The 16,498-nt window shown below is 39.7% G+C and overlaps 1 protein-coding gene across 4 annotated transcripts in view; it reads left to right on the top strand.

Annotated features, from left to right (window-relative positions):
• Positions 1 to 16,498, top strand: part of rad17 (RAD17 checkpoint clamp loader component) — a 39,001-nt gene that overhangs the window by 335 nt on the left and 22,168 nt on the right. For 2 of the 4 annotated variants that reach the window (XM_078214856.1, XM_078214858.1), the window contains exons 2-6: positions 4,634 to 4,750; positions 6,907 to 7,188; positions 9,009 to 9,089; positions 14,433 to 14,595; positions 16,145 to 16,281. In XM_078214856.1, the coding sequence (XP_078070982.1) occupies positions 4,706 to 4,750; positions 6,907 to 7,188; positions 9,009 to 9,089; positions 14,433 to 14,595; positions 16,145 to 16,281 (708 nt within the window). In that variant the 5' untranslated portion in view covers positions 4,634 to 4,705. Of the gene's footprint in view, positions 1 to 66; positions 583 to 765; positions 786 to 4,633; positions 4,751 to 6,906; positions 7,189 to 9,008; positions 9,090 to 14,432; positions 14,596 to 16,144; positions 16,282 to 16,498 lie in introns of those variants that run through there. The other 2 variants (XM_078214859.1, XM_078214857.1) reach the window with 2 other exon arrangements.

Consider the following 16,498-nt stretch of genomic DNA (forward strand, 5'->3'; position numbering starts at 1 on the left):
ATGGTGATTGTCCTGCACTCTTCTCTTTCTAATTCTGCGTGGCATTTCTTTGCATCTTTGAAATGTCCCCCCCCCCCCCCCCCCCATATTCGTACCATTGTTTGAGTTCTTGGGCTATTAAAATCCTGTCTCGGGATTTGACTCCACGGATGTTCTTTCTGTTCACCTGTTTTCCCCTCCTACCCACCCTACCTTTCGCAAGCTTCTGTTTTATCCTCCAGACTCCTACTGGCTAAATCCTCGCATCAAAATTCGCAACTCCCATCCCACGCCCCCTTTTTTTACGGTTTGAAGGCCCTTGAGCTCATTTTCAAAACACTCCAGCTGTCGAACCCAGCCTGCACGTCCTGCTCCTCCAAATTGGATTGTTATGCTGCTGAGCTATCTCGAATCAACAATCAAATCCCTTTCTTTTTCAGTTCATATGTGCATGCTGTTGGAGTTCTGTCTGTTTCTCCCTTCACTTTCTGTCAAGCTTTGCTAAAACTTGCCTCTTTCTTTTTGGTTCTCCATTTTAATTACATTTGAATTCCTGATTGCCGTTGTCTCAGCCACCCACCACGTGCTGCTATATAGATAAATGTATGTGTGTGTGTGCATGATGTTGTATTGTTATTATTTCTAAAGAGCTAGGAACCAATTGCTATGTATATATACTTTCGGGTGCCACATTTACTGCTGCACTGCAGTCATGTGCCAAGTAACAATATGTCCATCTGTCAGTTTACCAGCGACACGTAGAGCAGCAAAAAGAGCAATCTAAGTGTCAGCATTTTGAGTATAAGGTGTATGTGTATATAGTGTGTGTGCATACGGCATGTAAGATCCAGGGATGAAAAAATTATCTTTTTGGTGGAATTCTAACTTTCTGATTATGGAATCCTGCCCTTTGAATTTTTTTTCTGAACGCTCCCCTTCCATTGTGTTTTGCTTCTAATGTATGTAATCAGAACAAATTGGCATTGTCGAGATAAAAGTCTCTGATTTAGGACTTAAACATGCACCATTATCTTGTCTGCCTGGCAAGGTATCCTTCTGTACAGCGCTGTAATGTTCTATGTTCTATCACGAGGGGACATAGCTTTAAATTGAGGGGTGAGAGATATAGGACAGATGTTAGAGGTAGGTTCTTTACTCAGAGAGTAGTAAGGGCGTGGAATGCCCTGCCTCCAGCAGTGGTGGACTCGTCAACGTTGAGAGCGTTCAAGTGGTTATTGGATAAACATATGGATGATATTGGAACAGTGTAGATTAGAGGGGCTTTAGATTGGTACCACGGGTCGGCGCAACATCGAGGGCCGAAGAGTCTGTACTGCGCTGTTATGTTCTATGTTCTCAGGGATGTGGTAACCCACTAATAGACACTAAGCTTGATATGAGCACTTTTAAGGATCCTGTCTTTTGTAATGTTCAAAGTTATAAGGATTCTATTATCTTCGGAGTAAAAAATATATTCCAAAATAATTTATCTTTTTAACCATGTGGAGGTGATAGAGGGGTGGAAATTGGAAGCAAAATTGATAAAAAATTTCTAAGTCCCGATTGAGAATATGAAGGGGCACCAAACAAAGGTCGATGTGCTGATAAGAGTTGTGAAGGGGGCTGTCCGGGGTTGGGAGACTGAGGGTGGAAGACAGAGAGTCATCCAGATTCAAAATGTTAGTTCTGTTCTCACTCCACGGCTGCTGTCCGACCTGCTGAGATTTTCCAGCAGTTTCTGTTTCAGATTCCAGCATCTGCAGTAATTTCCTTTTACCTTATTTGCTTTCTTGAAATTAAATATTTGAAGAATTCAAATCACTAAAAATGGGTAATTTGCAAAATATAAAAATATTGGTTTAAACTAATTTCAGTACAGTCCTTTGTATACATACAAATAAAAATTTTAATTATTACCCTCTGCCAAATTGATGGATGAAAGCAAACTTGAGCTTTTTGATCATGGCTTATGAATTTCATTCCGCATCATCTTTCTTCAATAAGATACGAGTCAAAAATAAATAATTCTGGGTCTCATGGTAATCACTTGCCTTACGGAATATTAGAAGTTATGTACAATATTGAGCAGAAAATAGTTTTATTTCAGGTAGTTATTAATTTAAAGACAGATAATATGGAGGAATGATCTGCAATAATATGCTTTCTCCTGCTCTGTCATTCTTTTAATCCCTCAATCATTCTTTTAATCCCTTTAATCATTCAGTTACTACATATGGTTGGATCTAAAGTTTTTGTGGAGGTAGATAGAACTACATTTGGTATTTTTTTTCTCCAAATAAATTTTGAAAGGAATAAAATTGAGGTGTTAGTCCAGCCTTGATCTATGTAAAATGTATTGCCTTCTAACTAATCTTCTGTCTAGTTATTAAGTGGCAATCTCTTTGTTTCTCCTTTCTGAAACTTAAGAAATTCTATAATATCATTTCATTGGCAACAACCATCCTGTTCTAAATAATCTATGCCAAATTATCTAATCTTGATAAGGGAACATACAGTTATTGACTGCCATGTCTTGAATTAGAAAGGCATTGGGAGAATGAACTTTCTGTTTGCATACTTTTTTGTTGATTCAAGGGACATGGGCTTCTCTGACTAGGCCTGCATTCATTGCCCATCCCTAATTGCATGTGTCGTCATGTCGAAATCAATGTTCTTCATATGTAATCATGTCGAGTGGTTATCTATTTGTAGGAACGTTAATATGTTATCACATTCACTTTTTTAATAAGTATCAATGCATAGTGATCAAGATCAGAAAATATGGCTTAATTTGCAGTCCTCCTTCCCTTCCCCAGGTTAAGGATACTGAGGTCCTCAAGGGAGTGTCCTTGGCCCAAACATTTTCAGCTGTTTCGTCAATGACCTTCATCCCATCATAATGTCAGGAGTGGGGATGTTTGCTGATGATTGCTCAGTATTCAGTAACATTCATGACTTCTTAAATACTCAAGCAGTCTATGATCAAATGCAGCAAGACCTGGGCAATATCCAGGCTTGGGCTGATGAGTGGCAAGTAACATTTGACTGTCTTCAACAAGAGAGAATCTAGCCACCTCCCCATGACATTCGAGACATTACCATTGCTGAATCCCCCACCATCAGCATCCTGGAGGTTACCATTGACCATAAACTCAATTGGACTAGCCATTTAAATACTGTGGCTACCAGAACAGGTCAGGTGCTCGGAATCCCATGGCAAGTAACTCACCACCTGACTTTCCAAAGCCTGTCCATAATCTACAAGGCACAAGTCAGGAGTGTGATGGAATATTCTTGCCTGGATCAGTGCAGCTCCAACAGCACTTGAGAAGCTTGACACCATCCAGGACAAAGCAGTCTGCTTGATTGACACCCCATCCACAAAAGTACACTCCCTGCACCACTGACACAGTAGCGGTATTGTGTACCATCTACAAGATGCACTGCAAGAACTGACCAAGGCTCCTTGGACAGCACCTTCCAAACTCACTACCATCTAGAAGGATGGGAGCACCACCACCTGGAAGTTCCCCTCCAAGTCACTCGCCATCCTGACTTGGACATATATCACCGTTCCTTCACTGTTATTCGGTCAAAATCCTAGAATTTCCTCCCTAACAGCACTGCGGGTATACCCACACCACATGGATTGCAGCGGTTCCAGAAAGTTGCTCACCAGCATCTTCTCAAGGGCAATTAGGGGTGGGCAACAAATGCTGGTCTAGCAAGTGATGCCCACATCCTGTAAATTAATTTTTTAAAATAGTCAATTCCCCTAATTGGGATAAAATCGCTGGCCATACATCAGCAATTGAACTGGAGTTCTTGGTAGCCCACACTACACAATGGAGTAGTGTTTCAAATGTGTGCGGTCTGTGATTATTGAACAAATTATGCCCAAAAGTATACCCATTCTGAAGTTTGTTTTTTCTAGAGTTTCTGCAATAGTTCATTTGCATTTTACCAAATACAAAGTTTGCCATCGACTATTTCTTTAAAAAGAATTAAATCCTCTTACATTTGAGTGATAGTACAATTTTATTTATACAATGAAAAGGGATTTAATCAAATGAAATAAGCATTTGAAATCTCGTTACTTATCCACCACCTTTGAATAACGTGACTTTAAATGACTGAAAATGGCTTATTAAAAAGTATACAGAACTATTATACTTTCTAACTATTGGTTAGATTCGGGCACACTAGTAGTCAGTTCCTCAGTAAATTTGAAAATGAAACTTTCCAAATGTGCCTATTTGTGTCCTTGCGTCCAAAAGATCCAATTTAATGTTTGGAGCTGCTTCAAGCCTGCAAGGGAGTGAAATTTGAGGAAACTTCCATAGTGATAAATTCACAGAGGAAGACACTTTTATTGCCGGGGCCTGCTTTCAGTACCAGTTTCTTAAAACTGATGCAAAAGATCACAAACTTGAGTCATGCCCAAATTCCATAATCCTTTGTCCCATTTATGCCAATTATTGAGAGGAAAAAACACAATCAAACAGAAACTGTAGGCCCATGAGTTCACCCATTGAGTTTTAGTGATGACTGAGCAAAATATAGACTTGACACGGTGTCAATTTACATTTTCTGTTAATACAAAGTACTTGGTAATTACTGAGTTTAAACTTGATATTTTCTTTCTTTCCTAAAGCTGAACTTGTGAGGAGTGACTTTATTGTTGAAGGTGCAGAACGTAGACCGCTTATGACTATCAGCAAAGTTGATGATGTCAAAATCTTCTCTCGGCAGAAAGGTTGTTTCTGCTAAGGTAAATGTATTTTACATTCAATATTTTGGAATTATAGATTTTTTGCATTGTTGCAGTACCTGGGTTGAGAACACAGGCTGTTTCCTTGAGTACATTTTCTGTGGTCATGCAACTTGTTTTTTAAAATCGAGAAGTCCAAGCTGCAGTTATAGTTAATTATGTCACTTTCACAGGGGCTACTTTTGTTTTTGATGCTCAGAACACTACATGTGACTGTTCAAGACATTCATTTATCTAACTGGCTACCATATGTAGTGGTTGGGGCTAGAGGTATTGATGGATTTATGGGGAAGCTAAGCAAATACATGAAAGAGTTCTGATAGAGTTAGATGGAATAAGGTGGGAGGAGGCTTGTATATAGCATTAACATCAGCACAGTTAGGTTGAATAGACTTTCTGTATTGTAAATTTTACTTAACTTTGATTAGGTCAGTAGGTAAATGTAGCATTTCATGCTAAGATTTAGAGAAGATGGATCACTATTCTGAGTTATTCTTCGCTGAGCCATCTGACAGTGCCTTAATATCTGAGTTAAAGAGGAGGCGTGGAAATTAGCCATTCTGTTTCTAATGCTGTCCAGTGACCTCTGCTGCAAAACTGGATTACCCCAGTGACATCAGTCAAATCAAAAATTAACTTAACAGAAGTGCTCCCTTCTGAAAGAGGCATAAACAAAGGAACCATTCAATTAAATCACAAAACTGTGGTCACGGTCAATAACACATGCCAGCCCCAGTGCCTGTGACTCGCAAAAAAGTCCTTAATGGTACTGCTGGACACCACCTACTCCTTCTCTAGGGACACCAGGATGCAAATATTGTCATGGAAGAGAGGCAGATACCCCAAGCAAAAACCCCCATGGCTTGGTCTCTGCAGGAATTGTTGATATGATGTCGAGAATTGTTGATAACCAGGCCCAGGAGCAGACCAGCTAAACAGTTTCGCTACTTGCCTGGCATCCTCCAAAAGTGACAGAAGACTGGACTGGAGCCAGAAACGGAGATGCCCTTCAAATTATGGAACACAGGCTCTGACTAGACTTGCAAATGAGGAATTTCAATTGTGGGAGAGATACCAAAGGCACCGAACCATTCCAGAACACCCTTTAAAAAAATATTAGTAGCAGAAGAATTGGAGAGGGAGAGAAAAAAAAGTTACTGGTCACTGTTGTAATGTTTTTAAACATTGGACTGTATATTGTGAAATTCATGATTTGGGTTGGAATCTCTAATTTTAAAAGAATGACAATTTAATATTGTTCATGTTGAAATTTCTGTGATTTAATGTTGATAAATTTTCATCATAACTATTTAGTAAGCAATGCTATTGTAGATTAGGGTTGTGCTGTTTAACACCATTACCATCCATAATTTGTGTTCTTGGTTCAGACTAAGATGGTTTATTTTTCTGCACCTGGCCTTTCTGAAATAGAATAAACCTGGCATTTCCGTAACACTAATTTAAGAGATTTTAAACAAGTTGTGAAACTACAAACATGATTACATACATGTTGATGCTGCCTTTCTTTGTGTAGTATTTATAGTTGCATTATTAGAAGTCGAGTAAAAATAAGCATTCCAGCTCATAAGTATCCTGCAATTTGAAATTTTAAGACCATGGTTACTCTATTTCATCATAAGTGAGAAGATTTACTTTTGAAACCAACTTGTATTAATGATTACATCATAGGATAAAAATTAAATGATGCAAACTCAACATAATTTTCAGTAACGAGCTTGCTTTTGAATACGTAAAAATTCCTCAAGATCTCTGTATTACAAAGGCAATAAAGGTAAGTGACATTCGCCAGAACTCTACCACCTTGTCCGCCACAGGATCAGAGCAGGCGAGGGTCCGACAACAGAATTCTCCATTGATCTCGGGCGGGAATTTCCGGTCTCACCCAAGCAAGGCCGTAAAATTCCGCCCATTGTTTCCCACTTCTTGGCCATATCTCAGTCAACATTTCATACAAGCCAGATTATCTGGTCATTACATTACTGCTTGTGGGAATTTGATCTGTGCAAATTGTCTGCCACACTTTGTGTTACACACTTCAACAGTACTTCATTGGTTGTAAAGCGCTTTGGGATGTCCTGAGGTCATGAAATGCATTACAGTATATAAATGAGTCTTTTCCAAAATTGTTATTTTAGGTGACAAACTGGGTGAATCCGTCTTTTGATGGTCTCAGCAATTCTACCTTCCAATTGACTTCAGACAGAAAACCATCTAGCAATTCGGGGTCAAGTAGTGGAGTTCAGAAAATTCTTTGGACAGAAAGAGACAAAACATTGCAGTCCTCCATCTTAAACAGCACAAAGAACCGAAAAAGAACAAAAGTATCTGATGTGGAGCAGATTTTTGATCGCTACAGACAAAACTCGGCTTCAAATCCCAATGAACCCTGGGTGGATGAATATAGACCTCAGACACAGGTATGTATGGGATATATAAGAAACTCCGCAATCTGTTCCCTTGAAGTTCCAATATGTAGATTTTGAAAACCGTTTCCTCTGCTTTCTCTGAATTGTTGTTTTTTCTGCTACAATGTAATAATGGTTTAGGACTGCAGTCTTTTTTCACATCTGATTAAAATGGAGTTACAACTTTCAGCTCTGTTTTAGATATTCTTTTGGACAAATGGCACCAGTCTATGTAGTAACATGAGACCCACTTGTTATATGAATTAGATAATGTGATTTGCACACATGCCCTCCTCACACTTGTCAAACTTTATTTAACAATATTTCTGTGAAGCACATTGGTTTATTTTACTATGTTAGAGGTGCTATATAAATTAAAATGATTGATACCTATGTGTGATGGATTCACACTTTAATTGAACAAGGCCAGATAAAAATAATTAAACTGATTTATTTTACAGTTAGCAAGTACAAGTTAATAGTTTTAGCAAGCTTCGTTTTAATACGACAGAACTATAGTCCTTGTAAATTGGAAAAATATGACGCTTGTTTATTGGCAAACATTTTTAAGAAAAGCATTCCTGTTTCTTTTCTTGGCCTAAGCTGGCTTTCTTCTTTTAGGAGATTAGCCCCTTTCTGTGTTAATTGGCAGTCTTGTGGGAGCTGACATTGCTAGCAGAGCTGCCAATTAAACTGGTTGACCCTTTCCTCTGGTGATAGTTTGGCCAGACTTATGTCTTAAATGCGATAACAAATTCCCTGTTTTCTAAAAACGTTGCGTAACCAGCTTAGTGGCTGCCTGTTACCTTGAGTGAGCCTTTGTTCGAGCACATGTTTGTGATTTAACTTCAAAATAAAATACCACTTCAGTGTAAATCCCATTAGAATCTTTTCTGTAGAAAAATGGTATAAAAGTCCCATGTAAATTATTCTTTTCAAACTAGGTATAAATTACTCTCTTCCATATTAACCCCCAGTCTTATCAACCATATAGTTCCTGCTGGCAAATGATTTATTCTTGGAACCTTCAGTTCTTCTCACCAGTCAATGACTGGTGAACTATGTAAGGCAGCCTGACAATTTTGAGCTGCAAGACTTGAGGGAGCGAGAGACTGAAATTAAAGGGGTGTCTATTCACTCAAGAAACTTGAGATTAAAGACGATTGTAATTTTTTTGCTGATTTGTAAATGGGCTAATAATGCCTCCTTTTTTGTAAAAAGTTAGAATCAAGCTACTATTCATATTGCCTTCCTTGATCTGTGTTAATTTTAAATACAAAACGTGAGTCTAAGTTTCAGAAGCATGCACCTGGAAGTTAGGAATATAAAAATAGCAAGCATCAGGCAAGATTAGAACAAATTTATTTTCCCTACAGAGTCAAAGATACACAGAATAGGCTTCCAAATCAAGCTATACTTTGTAACTCTCCCCGAGTTGGAGTTGAACAGGCATCGGAATGTGGTGACTAGGGGATTTTCACTGTAACTTCATTGCAGTGTTCATGTAAACCTATTTGTGACACTAATAAGTAAACTTAACCCTGGATATTCAGTTTTAAAATTTTGAGGAGGGCAGAGGAATGACACTAGCTGCATTGTTCATTTAGAAACCAACAGAGGCACAACAGGCCAAATGGCCTTCTCTTGTGCTGTAACAATTTCATAATTCTGTGATTACAAGCTAACTTACGAAATGTCTTTGAGTGGCCTAATGCATAATTATTTGTAATTTGTATTCCTGAAGCTGCAGGTCCATTTTTGAATATATTTCAATACACTGCTATGATGATATTTCTCTTAATGGTGCTGTTTTCTGTTCTCTCCTGTTTCAGAGTGAACTTGCAGTTCACAAGAAGAAAATTGAAGAGGTTGAGAATTGGCTAAAAGCCCATACAACAGAGACACATCTCCAGGTGAGTCAATACACTTGTTTTGTTTTAATTGTCATGATTTTCAATGTTTTTTTAAAAAATTCATCCCTGGAGTATAGTCAAAATATGAATATTGTTGTGATAGACTTCCACAAATTAAACATTGGAGACTCAGGTACAGATTTCAATCGATTTATTTTTCCAGCTAGCGGCCTCTGAAATAGCACTCTGCCAGATTCTGACTATATTTATAGTTTAAGTCACGCACACTGCACTTGAATTCCAAACATCTTCACATGTCGGCTTACATTGAGATGTCTTTGTCCCTAATATGGGTGGGATCCTCCAGCTAGCACCATCTGTTTTTCTTTTATTTCCTGGAGGACAATTTCCTAATCTCTCTGACTCCATATTTGTCCTTTTAATGTCCTAATCTGTTCTGACTCAGTGCTATCTTTACACTGGCGAAGGCTCTACAGGAGCACAAGGTTTGTTTAGGCAACTCATCCTGTTGATATGGGTTTTGGAGGCACACATAGTTCAGTTGATATGTAGTTTACTCTCCACGTGAGCATTTTAGTTTTCTGGGAATGTTGGCTATAACCCTTTCTGAGGCATACGTTAGCTATACTTCCTTGAATACATTTATTTTATTTATAATCACCCAGCAATATAATTTCTCCAGAGAGCAAAGGAGTCAACTGAGGCTGGTGATGAGAACCGGTGGACATTTATGGGGTTAAATTGTGCTCCCAGAAAGCCAGATCAGAATATAACCAAATGGCCCCCTCCTCTAGCTCCATCTTCAAGTGTCAGCTTGGCTCAGTGGTAGCACAGGACATTGTGTCGCTCGGAAGTTAGAATTTAAGAACATGGTATTGCTTAAAACACCAGTCCAGTGCTGATGGAGTGCTGCTGACATTATTTGAAGACTAGAGGAGTTCTCCTGGTGTATTAGCCAGTATTTATCTTTCAATTAAAATTACCAAAATATTTTAACTAGTTGGTTATCTGATTGCTGTGTATAGAAGCTTGCATTGTCCAAATTGGCTGCTATGCCTGTTTACAAGACACTTCAAAAATAGCTAATACGATATGAAATACTGTATATTGATCTCACCAACGCTTTCAACCATATGAGTGGAGGCAGTCCTTCTCCAGCAGCTGCTGGAGAAAATAGATGTCCCAGAGGAACTGCTCATTGTGACCTTTTTCCATGACAACATGCTGGGAAAAGTCAGCTATGATGGGGCAACATCTAGGATCCCTTTGAGATATGCAATGGGATCAAGCTGGTCAGGTGGGCAGCAAACTGGCAAATGGAATTCAACCCGAGGAAGTGTGAGGTGTTGCATTTGAGGAGGTCAAACAAAGCAAAGGTTTGAACAATAAATAGTAGGATGCTGATCCATGTCAAAGAAGTGAATGTTCACACGTCCCTGAAGGTAACAGGATAGGTTGATGAGATGGTTAAGGAAGCATGTGGAATCCTTTCATTTATTCGCTGAAGCATAGAATATAAGAGCAGTGAGATTATGCTATAACTAGATAAAACGTTTAGTCAGCTCGCAACTTGAGTATTGTGCAGTTTTGCACCTCGTTACAGAGAGGATGCAATTGCATTAGAGGGGGTGCAGAGGCGATTTACGAGGATAGTGTCGGCTGAAAAATTGCAGCTATAAAGAATGATTGGATAGGCTGGCGTTGTTCTCCTTGGAACAGAGGAAGCTGAGGGGAGATTTGATTGAAAGGTGCAAAATTATGAGGGACTTGGATAGAATGGACAGGAAGGGCCTATTTCTTTTAGCAGAGAGGTTAGTGACCACGGGGCATTAATTTAACGTGATTGAAGAGGAGTTGAGGAAATGATTTTCATCCAGAAGGTTGTGGGGTGTGGAACTCACTGCCTGAAAGGATAGTAGAGGCAGAAACTGTCAGTTAAATTAAAAGCTATCTGAAGTGTCGTTAACTGCAGGAACACAGGCCAAATGCTGGAAGGTGGGATTAGTGTGAGTGGGTGGCTGGTACAGGCAATGTGCTGCAAACTTTTTATGATTAAAACAGTGGGTTGTGTTCTGGCACCAACACTCTCTGCCATATACTTAGAATCCTACAGGGCAGAAGGAGGCCATTCAGTCCATCGAGTCTGCACCGACCACAATCCCACCCAGGCCCTATCCCCATAACCCCATGCATTTACCCTAGTTAGTCTCCTGACACTAGGGTCAATTTAGCATGGCCAATCCACCTAACCCGCACATCCTAGGACTGTGGGAGGAAACCGGAGCACCTGGAGGAAACCCACACAGACACGGGGAGAATGTGCAAACTCCACACAGACAGTGATCCGAGCTGGGAATCGAATCCGGGTCCCTGGCGCTGTGAGGCAGCAGTGCCTCACTGTTCCACTCCTTCTCGTTGCTGCTGTCACATGACTTTGGGTAATCTACAGAGCATGTCTGCTTGCATACGAGAACTGACAGAAACCTGTTCAGCAGTGGTCAGCCAAGATCCATGAAAGGTGCACCAGGTCCTCAGAGTTACTCTACACTGATGATGCCACACTAACATTCCATTTTGAGGAACACCTTCAGTGACAAATGAACAAACTCTCACATTTGGAAAGAGTTCGGTTTGACCAACAGCATCAGAAAGACAAATATCAAGTTCCAGAATGTTGCCATGCTGCCATCTATCAACATTGACTAAATGATGATGGCACTTATTGATAGCTTTAAATATCTAGGCTGTACAAATGTGACAGATGCCCTTTCAAAAGTCCATGATTGAACCTGCCTCAACCACACTCTTAGGCAGTGTATTCCAGTTCCTAACCACTTACTGCATGTAAAATATTTCTTCACGTTACTATTGCCTCTCTTGCCAGTCACCCTTTTTTTTCAATGTTGCTTACATCTTGCCCTCTTCTGCCAATTGGAACAGTTACTTTCTGTCTCCTCTTATATACAGACATAATGATTCTGAACTTTTCAGGAGATGTGGGCTTCGCTGGCTGAGCCAGCATTTCTTGCTCATCTCTCATTGCACTTGAACTGAGTCAACTACATTGCTGTGGCTATGCAGTTGCATGTAGACCAAACCAGGTTAGGGTCGCAGATTTCTTTCCCTAAAGGACATTAGTGAATCGTATGGATTTTTACAACAATCAACAATGGTTTCATGGTCATCGATGACTTTTAATTCCAGATTTTTATTGAATTCACATTTCGCAATCTGCTGTGGTGGGATTTACACCCAGGTCCCCAGAGCATTACCCTGAGTCTCTGGATTACTCGTCCAGTGTCAATACCACTACGTCACCGCCTTCCCCATTCATGTAACTGAAGTCCCTCATCCCTTGAAACAATCTTGTGAATCTTTACTGCACCAGCTCCAAAGCCTTTGCGTCCTCCTTAAAGCATGGTGCCTAGAATTGGACACAATCCTTCAGTTGAGGCGGGACTAATATTTTATATATTGTTCTGATCGGGTTAGCAGTCATTAATACTTTAAAAACCAACTTTCTATACGTACCTATAAAAGACGAACAAAACAAGCACTATTAACTTAATGTGATTTATAACTCAGGTTTGTTTACTACTGCCCCCAAGAATTCTCTTAAGACGCATGAATTTTAAAGTTATTTACATATGTAGTGACCACCCATAAGTATGCCAGGGACCTGGGTTCAATTCTGGCCTTGGGTGACTGTGTTGAGTTTGCACATTCTTCCTGTATCTACATGGGTTTCATCCAGGTGGTCCAGTTTCCTCCCACAGTCCAAAGATGTGCAGGTTAGGTTGATTGGGCATGCTTAGTTGCCCCTATGTGTCCCAAGATGTGTAGGTTGGGACGATTAGTGGGGTAAATATGTGGGCATAGGGCCTGCATAAAATGCTTTGTTGGAGAGTCGGTGCAGACTCAATGGGCCAAACGGCCTCCTTCTGCATTGTAGGGATTCTATGAGGTCTCGGTCTCTTGTTCTTGTTACTTTCCAAAGCTTCCAAGCTAATTGGCTGGTTACTTTCATTTGCAGTAAGGCACTGTAAGGCTTCTTGTAGATTCTCCTGCTAGCTTCAGACTAGGCAATCTTCCAGCTTCTGTTCTCCACAAACTTCAAACTGAGATTAAACCTCACCTGTCTTCCATGGGGTCAGCGATGAAGTTAGCTCACAGGACGGGTCTTTCTAACTGTCATTTATTTTGACTACTTTCTTTGTGAGCTGCAAACCAGCTGAGGTTCAAACTGAAACTAAAAACTTCTCCCAGCAAACACACACATAGATAACCTAAAACTACAAAGCCTTCCTAAACACCAGCCACCTCCATGACAATATACCCTGCTCTGAGCTATCCTCAAACCTATTTCTAACTTAATTATCTCTCATTTATAAATTCTGCAACTAAATAAGCCCACCTGATGTTTTATAGACTTCTCTTTTTTTATTCTGACTTTATTAAACAAACTTGGGTAACCTTCCGGACTGCCAGTTCTTTAGGTGTTCTGACAATCACTAAAGCCTAACATTTTAATTGCCCTACCTTCACAACAACAATGTTTCCAGAGCGAGATGTTAACCTAACTATTAACATGAAACCATGAACTTGTATATTCACAATTGATTCATCATAACTTCCTTGCTTCTGTACTCTGTCCCCTTGCATATGAAAGCCAGAGTCCTGTACACCTTTTAAGTTGCTTTCTCAACCTGCCCTGCTAGATTTGTGTACACATTCCCCTCGGGTCTCTCTGTTCCTGCCTTCCCTTTGATTGCTGCAAATCACATTTGTGTGTGCAGTGAGCAAAAGGAATAGGCCATTTTCCCTTGTACGGTAATGCTTAATATCACTATCTGACTCTGTAATTTTACTTGCCCATTCCATTGTAAACCAGTTCCCATAATGTTTTCATCATTTACTCCTTAATAGTGGTGTATACAAAAGTGTACCATGTGAAAGTATATTTTTCCCTTTTTCCCCTTTGGTCAGTTTTGTCCCCTCTTTTATAAGGCCAATTGTAATGTCCTTTTTAAAAATTCATTCGTGGGACCGTGTGTCGCTGGCTGGCCAGCATTTATTGCCCATCCCTAGCTGCCACCATCCTGGTTAAAACCAGCCGGCTCCGCACAAAGTCTTGGGACTTGCTGGTCCTTGTAGTTCAGGTATTTGCTTCCTAACCAGTTGAGCTGTTGGGGAGTTTATGAAAACAAACTGATCACGATTACTTCTAACTTTCTAAAGGAGAATCAACCCATTCCTCTTGCAATGTAATGTGGTATTTACTTGCTGCTTTATTTGGAGTTTGAAATTTAATGGCAATAGCGTTCTGTAAATTTCTCTAACATATGAATCTTAATTGAGCCAACATATGCTTTCATATCAAAGGGTAGTTCCATCTTATTACTAACGGGTGCTGCGGGTACCGGCAAGACTGCTACGATACAAGTTCTTGTGAAGGAGCTGGGAATTCAGCTGCTGGAATGGACAAACCCTTTATCAGAAAACAAATTTAAAAACCACGATGAATTTAAAGAGCGCTTTAATCATGGTAAGAGCAGATTTTGGTAAATTGTATATGTTGTTCAGAGACACTGACCTAATTGTCGCATTGCTGTGCAAGTTCATGGAGTTCAGACCAAGAATTGAAACTGAAATGTTTATTCATTCTGTGTAACTTAGTTCTTCTAGCAACTGAGGGGAAACTTTTTTTAAAAACATATGAATCCTCAAGACAGTGCTGTTGTTAATCACACACATGCAAGATTACATCACAAAATAGATTCTAGTTTTATAGTTTTTAATGTGCAAAGTGTAATGTATTGCAATTTTTCTTTACCCATTTAGTTTATTTGATCATAAATGTATCCACTGGCCCAATAATATCCATGGCGTTTATGACAACAAATGTGAGCATGGGGAAGCTGAAAACTAGAAGTGGAGGCAATATGCGAAGGAATTGTGAACAGTTTCAAATTGTTGGTTGATCTCCTAATGCGGTATAGGGGAGTATAAAGGAAAGTCATGTTAAGGCCGTTAACAGATCATCCATGATCTTACCATGTGGCAAGCAGGCTTGAGGGGCTGAGTGGCCTAATCCTCTTGCTAGTTTGTAAGTTTAATTTTGCCCAATTATTGTTTTGAAAAAACAATCTGTTTTCTGACAATCCTCAGGTAGTTGATGTGATCTTGTCTATAGTGAGATCAACTCATGTGTGGTGTGTTTAAGCAATGAGAGGTTACAGATCTCCATTATCACCATTTTTTGAAAAGAAGGATTGGCTAAGATTCTGCCTTGGGGCAGAATGACAATGAATAATAATAGTAATTTAGAACTAATTTTAGTCCCAATTTCAATACCAGATAGTAATTCGGCGGAATCCTTAATAGTTTGTTTCTGTCTTCAGTAAAGCACTTCTAGTTTCTCACATCCTTATATCTCAAAGTTTTTTTTTAAAGTTTATTTATTAGTCACAAGTAAGGCTTACATTAACATCACAATGAAGTTACTGTGAAATTCCCCTTGTCGCCATACTCCGGCGCCTGTTTGGGTCACTGCACCTAACCAGCGTGTCTTTCAGACTGTGGGAGGAAACCGGAGCATCCGGAGGAAACTCATCCAGGGAGAACGTGCAAACTCCACACAGACAGTGACCCAAACTGGGAATCGAGCCCGGGTCCCTGATGCTGCGAGGCAGCAATGCCAGCCGCTGTGCCGCCCCATATCACCAAATCTTTGTCAGTAATAATGCTACTCATCAGGCAAAATGTGTTTCCTTCATCTTTTTGGCTTCCTCTTCAATGCTGATCCTGCTCACCAAGCTGAAAAGGAGCCTTACAACTTACATACCATGAAGACTTTGGTCATTTAGAAATTCGGTGCTTCCAAACATAAAGTCTTGGATGTACAATGACACACATCCTTTATGTTAATAAGTATAAACTGTACTTATTGAGTTTGCACATTCTCCTCGTGTCTGCGTGGGTTTCCTCTGGGTGCTCCGGTTTCCTCCCACAGTCCAAAGATGTGTACTTATTGAATAGAATGTGAACTTCAGTTTTCACCAATCTATATAAATATATCCTTTGATTTACTTCAGAACCAAGTTTTCAGATATATGCCAGCAAGTCACAGTCTATTCTATTTCAAGAATTTTTATTGCGAGCCAACAAATACAGAAAGCTCCAGATGCTAGGAGACGGACTACAGACAGACAAAAAACTGATTCTTGTGGAAGTGAGTACAATTTTTTTTGAATTCCTTGTTCATTAGGCAAAGAGTTAACCCTTGAAGCAATGTCCCTATTTGCTAAGGGGTGGGGTATTAATCCTTTGAGTAATGTCATGAAATATTTGTCAGAACAGTAATATGTTCCTGAAATAGTGCACCTTTTATGCCTCCATCTTATTCATTCCAGTTTTTCAAATGTTGGCTTTTGAAATATGCATGTTCT

Source organism: Mustelus asterias, chromosome 6 (assembly GCF_964213995.1).
Source record: "Mustelus asterias chromosome 6, sMusAst1.hap1.1, whole genome shotgun sequence".
Classification (NCBI taxonomy): Eukaryota; Metazoa; Chordata; class Chondrichthyes; order Carcharhiniformes; family Triakidae; genus Mustelus; species Mustelus asterias.